General features: G+C 48.7%; 1 protein-coding gene and 1 long non-coding RNA gene across 2 annotated transcripts in view; both read left to right on the forward strand.

The window, feature by feature from the left end:
* The window catches only part of LOC310686055, a 448,979-nt gene extending 435,514 nt beyond the window's left edge, over window positions 1–13,465 (forward strand). The window contains exon 2 of the long non-coding RNA XR_014515686.1: window positions 12,269–13,465. This is a non-coding gene — a long non-coding RNA (uncharacterized lncRNA). The remainder of the gene's footprint in view (window positions 1–12,268) is intronic.
* On the forward strand, window positions 891–13,465 carry PRDM8 (PR/SET domain 8). Its single transcript, XM_083458749.1, has 4 exons — window positions 891–1,261; window positions 4,398–4,618; window positions 6,471–6,702; window positions 8,570–13,465. Exons 2-4 carry the CDS (start codon window positions 4,400–4,402, stop codon window positions 10,081–10,083), a joined length of 1,965 nt encoding a protein of 654 aa, XP_083314875.1. The 5' UTR covers window positions 891–1,261; window positions 4,398–4,399; the 3' UTR covers window positions 10,084–13,465.
* Window positions 13,466–16,200: the final 2,735 nt, after the last annotated feature.

Below are 16,200 nucleotides of genomic sequence, written 5' to 3' on the forward strand. Positions count from 1 at the left end.
AAGCCTCTGCTCCTTGCTTCGCTTCCCTTTCCCTTGGAAATCGCAATAACGCTGCAATCCCGTAAGTTCGAGGGTGAGCCGCCTCCTCGAACTTACTTGGGATCAAGCGGATTTGAGAATGGGGCTGTGCAGCGCGAAAGGCAGATTCCACCGAGAAAGTCTCCTGCGCAAATGTTTACAGGGAGTTTTAAGAGAGAAGGGCATTACAAAAATCAAAAGAATTTTCACTGAACACCTATGGAGAAATGAATGGTTGCAATAGGCCATTTCTACCAGGAAGGAGTCCTCAGAAGTCCACAGAAATGAATCCGGAGTTTCCCAAGAGCAGGGCAGGACAGAGCTCTTGGGTGACTCCTATTCATTTACATGGAAGGGACTCCCGCGTGATCCTGGCCAAAGTCAGCCTCCTCTTAGATCCCCCCAATTCCAACGGAGCGGTTTACGCACCTCCAGTGACCTCATTCATTTCTCTCCCATTGTCCTCAATGGGGTTCCTCTCTGCCTGGGATCGCGCCCTCTCCCCCCTCCTTTTCCTTTGGCGCGCTTATTTTTACGCACACCCGACAAGCAGGGCTCCGCGGGACCTGCTTTTGGACCTGTGGGGCTCTGAGCGAGGGAGCCAAAGCGCGGAGGCGAGCGGAGGGCGAGGGCTGAAGAGAGAGGGGGAAGACCTCTCCAAAATGTGCTCGGAGTGAGCAAGCGGGTGGGGGGGGGAGAGAGAGAGAGAGAGAGAGAGAGAAGAAAGCAGGCGAGGCTGGCGGCGAGAGGAGCAGCCGCTGGCGGAGCCCAGGAAAGAGTTAAAAGGGAAGGGAGGTGGGGCTGTCACGCGTCATTGGGCAGATTATGTGCAGCAAACAAAAACGGTGTGTCTGGGTGCCAGTCAGTCACTGCATCGGGTCCATCTGCACAAGTCTCTCTGCCTGCCTCCCTCTCCCTTCCTCCTCCTTCTCCTCCGAGCTCTTTTTTTTTTTTTTTTGCACCAAGCCCACCAGAGACACGGAGCGCTCCCAGCATCTTCTTCCCCACTGCCATGGAAAATATACACTGATACAATAGATCGGGGTGCTTCTCCCTTTCCCCCTCACCCCACTTCTCCAAAAAAAAAAAAAAAGAACAAGGGGATCTCTCAACTCGTCATTTTTTCCTCTTTTTTTGCCACTTTGTGCTGGGGATTATCAATTTTTGGTTTTGTTTTTTCGCTTTTGCTTTTCAATCCCCTTCCCCTTCTGTCTTTAGGATTATAATCCTGACCTTATTCCTGGTAAGTAAAGATGCATGCGTCCTATTACAGCTCGGGGAAAAAAATTGTTTTGGGGTTATTTCTTCCCTCTCTTTCCCGACCGTCCGTCCGCCGACAAAAAAAACAACCCACCCCTTCTCTCTCTTCCCCTTCCTCTTTTCGGTTTTATTTCATGGCACCAAAAGGGGGGGAAAGGTGGTGGATGAAAGGAAGATGCCACGCCAGGCGGATCAATACAAAGGGTAGAGTTATAGGATGTGTTTGGGTTATTATTTTGGTGGACAAGGCACACGCGGTTGCGTGTGTCCTTTTTTGTTTTGTTTTAGCAAACATCCCTTCCTTTCCCCCCGCAACCCACCCAAAAAAGAAAGAAAGATCGGAGCGCAGAGAGAGGCAGAAACAGAGGGGATGAATTTGGTGGCTGCAGATACGGTCCTTTTTGAGGTTGTGAGTTCATAGATTTCAGAGAGACAGAATGGGTTGATTCCAGTTTCTTTCTTTCTTTCTTTCTTTCTTTCTTTCTTTCTTTCTTTCTTTCTTTCTTTCTTTCTTTCCTTGAGTTGCGTCCACCGGCTTCTTTTCCCCTCCAGGATGGCTCTCTCGTATTGTTAGACCGAATTGCATTTTAATGACCGTGTCCCCGCTGCTGCGCGTTGTAACGCGACGACCTCCAGCACAATTATTTAAAAAGGGATGCTGTGGAAAAAAGGGAAGCGTGTGTGTGTGTGTGTGTGTGTGTGTGTCTGTGAGTGTAGGATACATATAATTATTCACACACACATACACACATACTGGCGTGAGGGAGTGCAGATTATCTCAGCTAAATGAAAAGCAGGCGAAAATAAATACACAAGTCTATTCCGCAGATGGATTTGTTTCTTTTCTTCTCTCAGTGCTTGATTTTTGGTTTTAAACTGGGGCGGGGTGGGAGGACGCCACCCAGAAACTATGACCTTTCAGCCGGGTAATTAATGGATGAACTTGGCACCAGCCGAGAGAAACTTCCCCCCACACCCACATCGCCTTCGGAAGACTGTAAATGTGGGGTGGAGGAGCGGGTAGTAACAGTTACATTGGAGCCCAGAAAGGATGGAGTATATTATTATTATTATTATTATTATTATTATTATTATTATTATTATTATTATTATTATTTAAAAATCCAGTTGATTTGCCTGTTTGATCACAAATAACGAGAGGGCAACAAGCAAGCCACCATAATGATATTGTTATGCAATCACCCATTTTCGGTAAATTATGGGGAATCTGCTGTTTCCTGCTTCCTCCGCCACTCCGAGCCAGTTTGCAAAGCAGTCGGGAGAACAGTGCCTTGTTACACTGGTCATGAAGGGAAGAATCAAAGACTTGATCCCTGTAAAATAAAAAAGTAAATTAAAGGTTTCGCGTGCAGTCCGAGTTGTGTGGAGGGGGGAGTTTTCTTTTAAGCACAGGGCCATCCGCGCTCGCCTTCCTAATAATGCACATAGGCCCCCTGTGAATGGGGCGACCCCATTCTCCGCCTGGTGGCCATGATCCGGGGGAGGGGGTAGTCTCCTGCGCACGCCCCACCGAAGTGAACGCCACCTCTCAGTCCTTGCCGCCGCGGGCCTCGTGCAGGAGAGCTTCCAGTGTAGCGCTCCCTGGAAAGGCTTCTTTAAAACGGATCTATTTCCTACTATCCAAGTTTCCTTTTACCCCCGGGCAGATTTGGGGACAGCCCAACATTATTCATTTTCTATCCAATATCTTTTTCTTAAAAAAAGACAAGAAACTTATTTTATTTTTAAGGTTAAATTGGAAGCGGTTGTCGTTGCTATTCGCATTGGCCACAAATGCGTCCCCGCTTACCAGTTCCCAAGCCCGGCTGGCGTCGGGCTTGGACGCGTCCCCGTGTACGACAAGGGAGCTGGGATTCGCCCGCCTCCCATAAATAAGCGTGCCGAGGTAAGAAATAATTACCTCTGCTCGCTGCTTTTAATTAAAGTCTCCGAGGGAAAGTGCGGGATTATGGTAATGAGCAGACATACGTTCCCTCTTGTAGACTCCGGCGAAAGGTTAGCTGACATCAAATCAGCGACACTGACAAGGCACTCCAAATCCATTTGCCACGCCGGCCCGTCACCAGCCTCGCGCGGGGCGGGGAAAGGGAGCCCGGACCTTCCCAGGGACTGCTAGGGCGAAGGAGGCCCAAACGGACCTCTGCACTATTCTGGGACGCGAGCTTTCGAGGCGGGCGGAGGGGGGGGGGGACGCGGGGACGAGGCCCTCCTGCTGCGAAGTTCCAAGAAATGCGTGCGGAATCAAAAAGAAGGGAGCTGAGAAGCGTCCGGGGAGTTTTGCCGCTGACTTTCAGTGGCGAAAGGCCGGGTGTGGATTTTATCTACATAACACAGGGCTGAAAGAGCTGCGTTAGATAGCGAGCCTGCGCTTCTGTCTGTCTGTCTTTGCCTGTGCTTCATTCTGTCTCGATAAGACATCTCCATTCAGTCGCTAGGATCCCTCGCGTTTTGGTTTTCCCCTTTCCTTCTTTACTTTGCATCACCTAATCATTTCCTTCGCGTGAAATGATATACCGACCCTGTTTTACTTCACCTTTCATCCGACGCTTCTTTTGAAAGACGGGAACGTTACTTTCAAGTGACAGAGTTTAGTATAGGGCTTCAAATAAGTTATCTTTGGGATTATTGTTATTAATGCTGCTGCTTTGACATTGCTTACCCGGTCAAAGTTATGCTCTTTTAAGTCCTGCTGATTTGAGTGAGAGAAGCCCAGTTGCATCACCCATTACTAGGAAAAAGTAAATCTTATTCTGTCCAGCGAGGCTTCCTTCCGAGTAAGCTTGCACAGGATCGCAGGTTTAAGCATACGATTAAATGAAATACATGGGACTTCAGAGGGTGAATTACGTGTTGTTGTTCATACGATGCAATTCAATATGAAGTTCCTTAACTGCGCCTTCCTTCCAAACGAGAGTGTTATTGTGTATGCGCGTCTAGATCTTTTGTCTCTTGGACATATTAGCTTAGGGCAGACTTCCTTCCAGATAGTACCATCCTTCGGGAATGTCCCTCGGAGCCACCGAGGGCGCCCCTACCAGTTGACTGAGCTCTTTTTCCTTCCTTCTTTCCTCCCTTCCTTCCTATCCCCCCGTTTCCAGTGATGGAGGACAGCGGGATGCACAGAGGGATATGGGATGGAGACGCCAAAGCGGTCCAGCAGTGTCTGACGGACATTTTCACCAGCGTTTACACCACTTGTGACATCCCGGAAAACGCCATCTTCGGCCCTTGCGTGCTCAGCCATACCTCGCTCTACGACAGCATCGCTTTCGTCGCGCTCAAGTCCACCGACAAGAGGACCGTGCCCTATATATTCAGGGTAAGGGGGTGGTGAGGGGAGGATTGCTCTCTTGCCGACGCGAAAAGAACCGAGATCCACCAGCCCGCTAACCTTGGCTTTAAGGCAGCAGCTAGTCCTCCGGTCCTGAACATTATCTCCAAGTCAGGGGAATTAATAGGATCGCGAATCAGCATCCCTTTATAATCCTAATGCACATTAATTCGGAAGTAAATCAAATTGAATCTAGGGGAGGTGGGGTTTATTCTGAACATCCCAATCCTACATTTCTTATGTGGAAGTTTAATTGAAACGAACGAGTTACTTCTGAGCTACTGTGCTTAAGGACACCGGGGTCAAGGTGGCTTAAAACTGATGCGTAGCCAAACCGATAGGCTTTGCTTCGAATAAAATCTTTAGGAGCCAGGCTGCCAATCAACTTAATCCAAGGATTGTGTCTTCATTGGGCTGCGGATCGAGAACTGTATGCTTTTCTCCCGCTTAGGGACACAGAAGCGATTAAAAAAAAATTAAATCATTTTAGCAAATGCCCGGGTGTGAATTTGAAATATTGTAAGGAATGGGGGATTCGGAGTGAACATTTCACCTGTTTAAACAGGAGGTTTCCTTCCCACCCAAAACACCTTTCAGCTCTTGCGAAGGGGGGTGGGGTGGGGAGAATAAGGGAGGGGAAAGAGGGGAAAGACAGGGTCGAATCCTGCTGGCGTTTGCTCCGTGCGCCACCTGCCATGGAATAGTTCAAAGGAAAGGATCCGTAGGATTATTAAATCCCGAGGGACTTTGGTCTCCCTGTCAGCTGCTCCTTCATGCCCGCACCCAATTCATCGGGAAAATTAGGTGAAGACCAGTCGCATCCAGCCTCTAAATTAATCCAAAGTGCCTGGATTTCATTCAAGCCTATTTTAGGCTGCGACCTTAGACGGGGGTTCCTTCTTAGTGCGCTTCATGCAGAAATAAATGGGGACCAGAAGTGCAAATGGTATTGACTTCGTGATTATAGAGAGTTCCCATTCATTTCAGGGACGATTTCTGAGTGATCTGTTTAGGGTGTACGTATGCGTGTGAACTGGACAAATGTCCGAGCTGTGCTTGGTAATTGGGCTGAATACAGTGCGCGTTTCTCCTCATAATCGCTTTACCCTTAATGCCCAGACTTAAGCTCATTCAACAACTTTTGGGGTGTTTTTTTAAAGAGCCTAGACTAGGAGGAACTGATTCGCATCCGCATTTGCACTGCTATGCCAATGATGATTTAGCAGGTGTTGAGGGGAGCCGCCCCGTTTTAAATCACTTGTTAATGAGTCGAGCTGGTTTGAAAGCGATCCTTCTGAAAACCTGTCTTTCAGGCTGGGGGGGGGGGGGGCTTCACCGCAGCGCGTTTACGAGCGCAGAGAGGGCTTTGTTTTCGCCTGCGAAATGCAGTTAAATGCAGTATAATTTTCATCTTATTAGCTCGATTTATTCACCACCACCCCACCTCAACCGCTCTCAGGGCACATCCGCCTCCTGAGCCCACGAAATAGGTCTAATAATGAACCAACGTTGTCACATTACTTTTTTCCCCCGTGCCTAGACGTCACGTAGTTTACCTGAGATTTTTATGCATAGGGACGTCGCCAGTGTGCTCAGGATTGCAGCCTAAGACTTAAACTCAGAGGGTCGTGCGTAGGTTTGGGCCGAAGCAGAACTCCCGTTCGTTGAAAGGCGGCAGGATTGGACCTTTTGGTTTTTAAGTCCATCACTCTGGAAAAGCTGGGGCTGCCGATCCAAGCGCTTTCTTCATGGGGGGAGGGACACCTCCGCGTCTGGATTTGAGGAGGCTGGTGGGCGGAGAGTGTGCTGTTTTAATCGCGTCGCCGTTCCTCCCTTCCAGGTAGACACCTCGGCAGCTAACGGCTCTTCGGAAGGCTTAATGTGGCTGCGGCTGGTCCAGTCTGCCAGAGACAAAGAGGAGCAAAACCTCGAAGCCTACATAAAAAATGGACAATTGTTTTACCGCTCCCTCCGACGGATTGCCAAAGACGAGGAATTATTGGTTTGGTACGGGAAGGAGCTGACGGAGTTACTGCTGCTGAGCACCGCCAGGACGCACAGCAAAATGAATGGTAGGTCAAGGCTTGTTCCTGTGGAGTCTGTCGGGGGACGGGGAACGAGGGACGGGGGTTAATGGTTCTAGGTTTGCCTAGAACAGAGGACAGGGAGAAACCCCAAAACCAGCCACAAAATGGGGCCGAGCCAACTTAGCAGGGGCAAATAAAGGTTAGTTCCTTGCACTCTATCGCGTCCAACTTTGCACCATTTGGAAACACCAGATTAGCTGGAAGACTGTTAATACCCTTAAATTCCCACAGCATTATAAAGGATAAAGGGAACTAGGGAGGGGGGGCAACCCCCCAAAGCTTCCTAAAACTTTGGGTGCTGAAAGGTTTTAGCAATATTATCCACAACACTCTGAAGAGAGAAAGGGAAACCTGATATTTCTTTCCCTTCTGCTGTTCATTATAAAAAAATTCCTTCCTGTAGCACCTTAAAGACCAACTAAGTTAGTTCTTGGTATAAGCTTTCGTGTGCATGCACACTTCTTCAGATACACTTCTTATAGTTACACTGGCCTCTTCTTCCCTGTCTCCTTGGAAATGCAGTTTGTAAGCTCCTCGGTTTGTAGGAGCTCCTCGGGACAGGGCCTTCCTGTTGGTTGGACATTCCAAACACACTGTCTGAGAGGAAGTCCCATTTAGCACAGTGGAACCGAGTAGACAGTGGCTTCAATATTCTTTCATGTGCCACTGTGCCTTGATACTGCTGGGTTAACAACAGCCAGTTAGGGGGGAAAGTTGATCCTGGTGAAGGACTAGCTGCCTGCATGTTGCTGGAAATCTTGCAATGCTGGAGCAGGCAAGCCTTGATGTGTCCTGCAAGACAGTACATACCTCCTTCCCTAAGGAAGCCGACTCAGGATCCCTTAACACAGATGGGTTGTGTTGGAAGCCCTGTGGCTTGAAGTATTTGATTTTGAGCATGTCCTGTATAAATACGAAAACATCTGTAGACCTCGGAAATTCCTGCAAAAAATGTAGGTCAAAAGGATGAAGCCATCTCTCTATTAATTAATAGTAATAATAGCCCAGGTCTATTCCTGTTTGTTGGGTGGAACTAATGCCCCAAATAGGAATGCTCACCATCTCACGAACTCATTCAATCTACATTCCTACTCAGATGGACACTTGTGTTACTCAGCTGATCTCTTGATGGATTGAGATAAGTAATAAACCAGGCTGTTGGGGTTTTGGCACTGTAGAACTTAAAAGAGGTTCTATTAGTCAGCCAATGCTAGTCCTTGCACTGTTCTTAAAAACAACTCCTAAAGACTGGTTGGCCTCCTAAATTGCCTTAATTTAGTGCGACGCAGCAATTGGCTTGGCAATAGAAAATAGTGCCCAGTCCCTGCAAGAGCAAGCCACAACCTTGCAGGGTGGGGCTTTGTGAGAGTAAAACAGGCTCTGAGCTCCTTGAAGTTCAAGGTAGCTTGCATTTTCACATATGGAAGTAGCTGTGTTATAGCCAATGCTTTCTATTTTTTTTAGCTGAACAATTGACCATGGGCATTTTGTAGACTTCAAGGTCTATAAAATCCTTCGCAAGAGATTATCATGGCAAATGTTGTAGAGTCTTAAACATAACTCAGAAGACCCTCTGAGTCTGTTTCCACAGATGCTAGGTTTTCTGTGGCTGCAAAAAGTTTCCTGCAAGGCACTGCTATCTCTGAGAGGTTATAATTCTAGGAGGATCCTAAAGGTGTGTGGATCCTAAACGGAGGTTTTAGATCAGTCGCTTGGTGGGGTCGCCCTTAGGTGAAAGTGAGCGTTGCGCGCTATCTCCCTGCAAGGGACTATTTGGCGAGTGGACTTGCTGGAGCAGATGACTAACGGACTCTTTTCCTGTACGTCTGTGTTGCTTCCTCCGTCGCTCCAGAGTCGCCCCCTTATACTTGCATCGAGTGCAGCCAGCGCTTCCAGTTCGAGTTCCCGTATGTGGCGCACCTGCGCTTTCGCTGCCCCAAGCGACTGCACGGCGCGGACAGCAGCCCGGCCGACGACTCCAGCACCAAGGACAGCAACACCAAGGAGCAGGAGGGCGCCTTGGGGCCGGGAGCCACCAAGTTCCACGGCAAGCCCACCGGGGGCGCCACGCCTCAGCACCCGCCGCCCCAGCACCCGCCGCCCCAGCACCATCGCCACCACTACCACGGCGCTCAGGACAGCAACGGCAACGCGGGCGTGACCAAGCCTTCCACGGACTTCCACAACTTGGCGCGCGAGCTGGAGAACTCGCGGCACAACAGCAGCTCCCCCAGCAGCCGGGAGCAGCTGGAGGGCAGCCCGGACGCCAGCCAGAGCCACGGCAGCAGAGCCAAGAGGAAATACCCGGCCGGGGAGCAGCTGGCGGAGGAGAGAGGAGCGGCGGCGGCAGCGGCTAGGGGGCGCTTGGAGAGGCCGGTGCCTTCTTCGCCGAAGGAGGAGCTCGTGTGCACTCCGCAGCAGCAATACCGGCCGGCGGGGAGCTATTTCGGCCTGGAGGAGAGCAGCCGTCTGTTCGGCCCGCCCAGCCCAGAGACTGGAGAAGCCAAGCGGAGCGCCTTCGTGGAAGTGAAGAAGGCCTCCCGAGGGCTGGAAGCAGGCGACGAGGAGAAAGAGCGAGGCTCTCCGGGCAGCGCGCAAGCGGGCGGCGCGGCGGACAAGGCGCCCGGGCACCTGCTGGGCGCGCGCTCCGGGGGCAGCGCCTTCTCCACAGTGCCCTCCTCGCAGCCTTCCAGCGTGGGCAGCCCCGAGGAGAGGAAGAGCGCGTTCTCGCAGCCCGCGAGATCCACTTTCTCCACTTCGTCGGCCTCTTCGTCGGCCCACGTTACGCAGCTGGTGCTGGGCCAGAAGCTGAGCGCGCTGGTGGAAGCCGGCTGTCACGCGGGCGCGGAAGGAGGCGCGCGCCTTTACGCGCCGGACCCGCTGGCGGTCAAGCTGCAGGGCGCGCCCGGGGAACTGAACGGCGGCGGCAGCGGAGGAGCAGCAGGAGGGGCAGCCGGGGCTGGAGGAGCAGGAGGAGTTGGGGTCACCGCGGGAGGGGGCGGGCTGCCCAAGCAAAGCCCCTTCCTCTACGCCACCACCTTTTGGCCCAAGAGCTCGGCGGCGGCCGTGGCGGCGGCAGCGGCTGCAGCGGGTCCCCTCCAGCTGCAGCTGCCCTCGGCCCTCACGCTGCTGCCGCCGTCCTTCACTTCGCTGTGCCTGCCGGCGCAGAACTGGTGCGCCAAGTGCAACGCCTCCTTCCGCATGACCTCCGACTTGGTTTACCACATGCGCTCCCACCACAAAAAGGAGTACGCGCTCGAGCCGCTGGTCAAGAGGCGGCGCGAGGAGAAGCTCAAGTGCCCCATATGCAACGAGTCCTTCCGGGAGCGCCACCACCTCTCCAGGCACATGACTTCGCACAACTGAGGCTGACCTGGCTCTGCGCGCCGAAACCCCAAGCGCAGCGCAACTTTCAGGGCCTCCTGCCCAACCCACTGCCACCCCTCTTCCTCCTCCTCCAAGGAATTCTGGGAATTGTAGGTTCTGGGAAATCTCTCTCTCTGGTGGAGAGTTTCCCGGAACTGGGACAAACGTTTAACTTCCCAGAATTCTTTTGGGTATGCTGTGAAGGCGAAACCGGTCTCAAGCTGGTCTGCATTTGTAGTGTCCAGGTTTCCAAAGAGAGGGGGAGCGCAATACGGCATATCCATGTGCACACACACCTATAGGCCTGCATCCCTGGGGTGAGAGACACACTCACGGGCACTTAAAATGTAAAGTAGCATCGCAGCATCAGCAAGGAGAGGAGCAGGGTGATGGAGGCTACGGATCAGGCACCCCAGAATAGTTCTGGAGTAGCCTCCTTGATTCCCACCAGAGCTTCAAGGAAGGCTTTAAAAGGCCCTTAAAATGGAAGTAACTGCAGAGTCTTTGATTTTTTACATGATACCTCCAGAATATTCCACAAAGCATTTCATTCTGGCATAGCTTCATCAACTTCTGATGAATTCACCTTCACAACTTGCCTAGCCCTACTTCATGCCACTTTTTCTGATTTATTTGTTTTTTGGAGCAGTCACAAGATTTCAGATATTATTGTCGTCATCATTACTGCTACTACTATTGCTGTTTTGAGTGACTGGGTTGTAACCAGAGGCAATAAACAATTTTCACTGGAATAGCTTTGACTCCAAGTCAAGCTGTTGTGGGATGGGTCTTAAGCATGCCAGAGCCCTAAAATAATCTAATTAATTTTGGAATGAGACCTTCAAACCTAGGGGGACTTAGGACTACATGTGTGCAATCCTATGGAAGTCCCACTGAACTCTGGGAGCCCTTCTTAAACATGCATAGGATGTGACTGTAAAGTAGAATGGTTTTACAGCAGGGACGGAACACCTTGGGCCTGTGGCCAGAATGCAGCCCCCTAGGCCTCTCTCTGGCCCTCAGGCCATGCAACCGAGTACACGCCCTTCTCTGCAAACCACACCCCTCACTTGCCCTGCTGTGAATGTTCCTTGAGAACTTTTGCCTGGCTGGGATATAGCATTGAATGGTGATGGTGCTTCTTGTCCACTTGCATGGAGAGAGATGTGATGTAGCTTAGCATACAAAGGTGAGCTGCTGTATCTGTTGCTCTGCTCACTATTGCCTCTGTTCCCACACACTTTTGCCTCTCCCCACTCTGGCAATATGGCGTGCCAAAAGCTGGAAGCCTGCCGTGCCAGGATGTGGCTTTAAGGAGGAAAAGGGTTTCCCAACCCTGAGTTGAGAGTGAGCCGTGTGGCTGCTGTGTTCTTTGAAGGCATTCTTAGATGAGAACCGGCAGCACTATGAGCATCTCAACCCTCTCTTGGAGCTGACGGAAATGGAAATGTAATGGAAGATGTAAGCCAAGCTGGACGGGACATGGGTGGCACTGTGGTCTAAACCACAGAGCCTAGGGCTTGCCGATCAGAAGGTCGGCGGTTCGAATCCCCGCGATGGGGTGAGCTCCCGTTGCTCGGTCCCTGCTCCTGCCAACCTAGCAGTTTGAAAGCACATCAAAGTACAAGTAGATAAATAGGTACCGCTCCAGCGGGAAGGTAAACGGCATTTCTGTGCAGTGCTCTGGTTCACCAGACGTGGCTTAGTCATGCTGGCCACATGACCCGGAAGCTGTACGCCAGCCCCCCTGGCCAGTAAAGTGAGATGAGCGCCGCAACCCCAGAGTCATCCGCGACTGGACTTAACGGTCAGGGGTTCCTTTACCTTTAAGCCAAACTGAGGCATGCATTTGCCCTCACCTTCTCCAGTACAAAACTGGGCATGAATTTTATCACCATATTGACTGGTGTTATGTGTGGTGAGTCCCAAATGCCTGCTTCTGTTCTGATAGGAGTGAAGGTGAACAAAGTGCCAACTGGTCCTCCTAAACAAATAGTTTAGGAGCGGATGATGGAAACAATGGGATATTTCATACAATACAGGTAGAAACGAGAACAGGTTGCAGACCCAGCCAAGAAAATCTGAAGCAAAGAGTCACCTAAGAACCCTTCATTGATTTATCCTTTTTTAAAGGATAGAATAGCTGCAGAACATTGGAAGGTTTTTTTCCACTTCAAAAAGAAAGGGAGAGCACTCTTGCTAAATCTGAAATAAAATAAAATGGGGAGGAACAGGACGTTGCCTTGATCTCCTTGGAAGAAAGGCAGGATATAATAAATTAAATAAAAGCACTTTCTCATTAGTAATCCCATAGCCATTCCAACAGCTGGAGCATTGCACCACAGCAGCACCAGAAGTTGAACAGTCACAGCTTCTTCTTCTTTTGGCTTATATTTTTTTGGCCTCCTGTTGCTCTACACATTTTCATGGTCTCTGCATTACTGCTATTTTATTGGAGTCCCTTGCAAATTTAAGCCTGAAATCTTGTACATGCTTACTCAGAAGAAAGTCCCATTTGGATGAACTAGGCTAGCCTCAGAGTACACACCTTGGTTTGTTTGTGCATTTAGGGTTATTACGGTCACTCTGTCTCTGCATATAGAGAGCCTTTCTGCTTCTCTTGGGCACCGAGGCCAAACACAAATGAAGCAAAACACCCCAAATCACTGTTGAAAATCTTATGCCTGTGCATAATATGTTTACCTTGCATAATTTTTTTTTATTAAAAAAATAAAAGGTGGTGGGTGGGTTTCTTTGTTTTTTTCCTCCTTTTGTTTCAAATGCACGCATTTTCACTTTCCAAAAAAAGTAAATAACTTTTAATAGTACATTTTTAAAATGTCATATATTGCAACATATTGATGCATTTGTCATACGTTTCTACTTAAATTATTAAGCACTTATGGTTTAGCTGTAATAATAACTATATGTAAGGGTAAAAATTTTATTTTAGATATAAAGCAAAATTTAAAAAAAAAATTCTGAAAGAGGATGCAAAGCTTTTCTTCTTTATTTGATGACAGTCTCTCTCTCTCTTTCTCTCTCCCTCTCTCTCTCTCTGCAAAAATAATAGTAATAAAATCCATACTTGAATTCGTTTTATGTTTCCAATGGGAAGAGTGCATGTTCCACATTAAAAAGGTTATGGACTTTGATGCAGAATGTCATCAATTCTGTAAATACGGGATTTCCTTTTAATACAAAGTGTAATTTTGTGCCAGTGAAATGAAGTCTGAATAACTAGTTAGGTGTTTCTTTTCTCTCCTTTTCTTGAACAACAACCACAACCACAACAACAACAACAAAGATTTATTAAACTTTATAGTTTATCTGGGTATGTTGGATGCTTTGACAATAAATGACTTTATTTTCTTCAAAAGCACTTGGATGTGATGAAGGACTTTTTAAGAAAAGGTGGGGGGAGTGGGGAGGGTCGAATGCTACAATTTCTTTGCAAAGCAGAGGTTGTGAATTAAATATAACTTCAAGTTCAGAATACCATACAGTCAGGCAGAAGTGGAAATCGCGGTGTGGAGTTTTTCTTTCTTTCCCAAATTCTTGAAGGAAATCTGATCTATAAAGTGGAAGGAGAAGCCCATTTCCGGGGTGTTGCGATGGGCCAGTCAGAGTTTGCAATATTTCTGCTTCCCTGCGGATTCCTCCTCCCCAAACATCAGCGTCCCAGCGGATCTTTGAAGGCAAACGCAAAGCGTAATCTTCGAAGCGACAAGCCACAGAACTGCTGCAGAGTATGGCATTTGATTACTTTAGCTTCGCGTTTCTAGCTGATGCGCTTGGCACATCCTTGCACAAGCTATTGGCGACTGTACGCGCGCTGACTTCCAGGTCAGCATGCAGAGACTAGGACTGCAATTCCACGCGGAAGGCAGATCCTATTCAACCCAGTGGGACTTTTAAATAAGCACGCATAGGATCAGGCTGCGTTCCTAGGTGGTGGAAACACCTCCTGTTGATTAAAACCAGAAGCGGAACTAAGGTCCAAACCACGCGGTAGACAGGGAGGTCTGTGACTGGGTCTTCTGGGCTTTCTGCTGTTTCTTTAACGCACCCGCGATGGGACTTTTGCCTAGAGCTTTTAGATTGCCCTAGTTTGGCTCCTTGCTGCATACTAAGGTACTAGAGGGTAACAGCGCAATCCTAACTGTCTACTATTGAATTCAATGGCGTTAGGAATGCTGAGACCTACTGAAGTCAGTGGGCATTTCATTGGGGTACCTTAGGATCACCTTGCGTGGCCGAAGTCCTATGCATGCTTCCTTGAGAGTAACGGCTCCTGTACGTGTCTACCCAAAAGTAAGCCCCATTGAGTTCAATGGGCACTGCTACTAGGTGTATGTAGGATTTGTCGCTGGGCACTGCAGGACCTGAAGTCTGATCCTATGCTAAGAAGTAAGCAACTTATTCCTAGGAGAGACTGCATAAGGTTGCAGTCTTTCCAAGCCAGCTTGCATTTGGCTCTGGCTGCCGGGACACATGGCTTCAGAGGGCTAGAGTGCTACAATTCTGGCATTTGGTTGGCAACCCGATCTAAAAATACATTATGTTTGGAATTAGTCCCGTTGGCTTCAAAGCAAGGTTGTATTTTGGGCGTTTAGAAATCTTTGTCACACGACCTTAACTAGGAAGCAGTTGCCTCCGGTTGAAACCCTGTGGCACTTCGTCCAAGAAAGTAAGCTTAATAATTATAGCATTATTCTCTGCTATAAAGACCTGCATGGAGGGATCCTATTAAATTTAGAAACACTTAACTAGTTGAAATTTAAATGTCACCGTATTGGAGACTTTATCTGAAATAGCCGCAGTGAGGTTACCACATAGCTACGGAATATCACCTATTGTTGCTTGTGTTTTCAGACGTTGCCTTAAACACGCGTGCCCAAGCCATTTATCTCATCCTATGCGAAGTGTAAATGCTGTGAGGTGTAGCCTAAGCCTGTTTATTCGCAAGTAAGTCCACTCATTTGCAACAACAGCTGCAACCCTATTTTCACTTACTGGGGAATAAACTCCATAGAACTCAATGGAACACTTCGCAGTAAACGCGCAAAGCATCAGAGCGCGATTGCGAATCTAAGCACACTGACTTCGGAACAAGCCTCCATTCAGCTCCGAGGGACCTGCTTCCCAGTAAACCCAATAAGCAGGAGGTTTATTATATATTTGTTTATTATATTTATTGTTTATATGTGTGTGCTTGGTGCAAAGAGGCATTGTGAGTTCAGTCTTTGTGTCTGCTGTATATGTGTAATCAACTGTCAACCCCCAAATCATATCGGTTTGTGTTGGGAATCAATACCGTCCTTCCAAAGCGGCACATACTAATCCCGATTCACAGGTCCAAGCGCTAGATTGTAAACCGGATTCGTTCTATTAAGCAAGGCAGGAAATGTCAAAACGCCACCCCACCCCCGGCACCCAATACGCTAGACTGCGCGCATTGATTCCATTTCAGGAACGTCTAAATCTTATGTATATACAGTATATTTTAAAAGCAAGCACAACGTATGCTTTTAAAATACACTAATTTTTAACATATCTAAGAGCGGGGCTTTGACTTTTGCCATCAATTCTTGACTGTCACTTCGACACCTGAAATTGCGCCCCCGGAATGAGCCACGGGTACTGCAAGCTAGGGCGGAAAAAAAGAGGCGCAAAGCCCGTATTTATTTGGATCCCAGCGGGGCTGAGGGATGGGTAAATGGGCACTGTATTGCCAGTTAGAGAAGCAATATGAAAGCAAAAGAAAAGGGAAAAAAGAACTGGGGTGGGAGACCAAAGCAAACCTTACACCGAGTCACACCGTTGCTTCATCTAGCTCAGGGACTGAACCTCGTACCTTTGAGCTTCGTGCTTTCACCCACAGAATCCTGCACTGAATGTGGATCCTGGTGCAAAACTGAAAAAATTAATCAGTCCAGTTAGCAATAGGAAACGGTAGGTACCTTCTGGTGACGGTTTTAGGCTGCATACAAACTATATACCTTTAAAGCACAACTCGAAGCAAACTCTTCCCCACCGAGAATTCTGATCATTGTAGTTTACCCCTCGCGGAGTTACAACCCTTAATAAATTACAGTAATTTCTGTAATTTATGAA

This window comes from Podarcis liolepis (assembly GCF_965112155.1).
Source record: "Podarcis liolepis genome assembly, chromosome: 9".
Classification (NCBI taxonomy): Eukaryota; Metazoa; Chordata; class Lepidosauria; order Squamata; family Lacertidae; genus Podarcis; species Podarcis liolepis.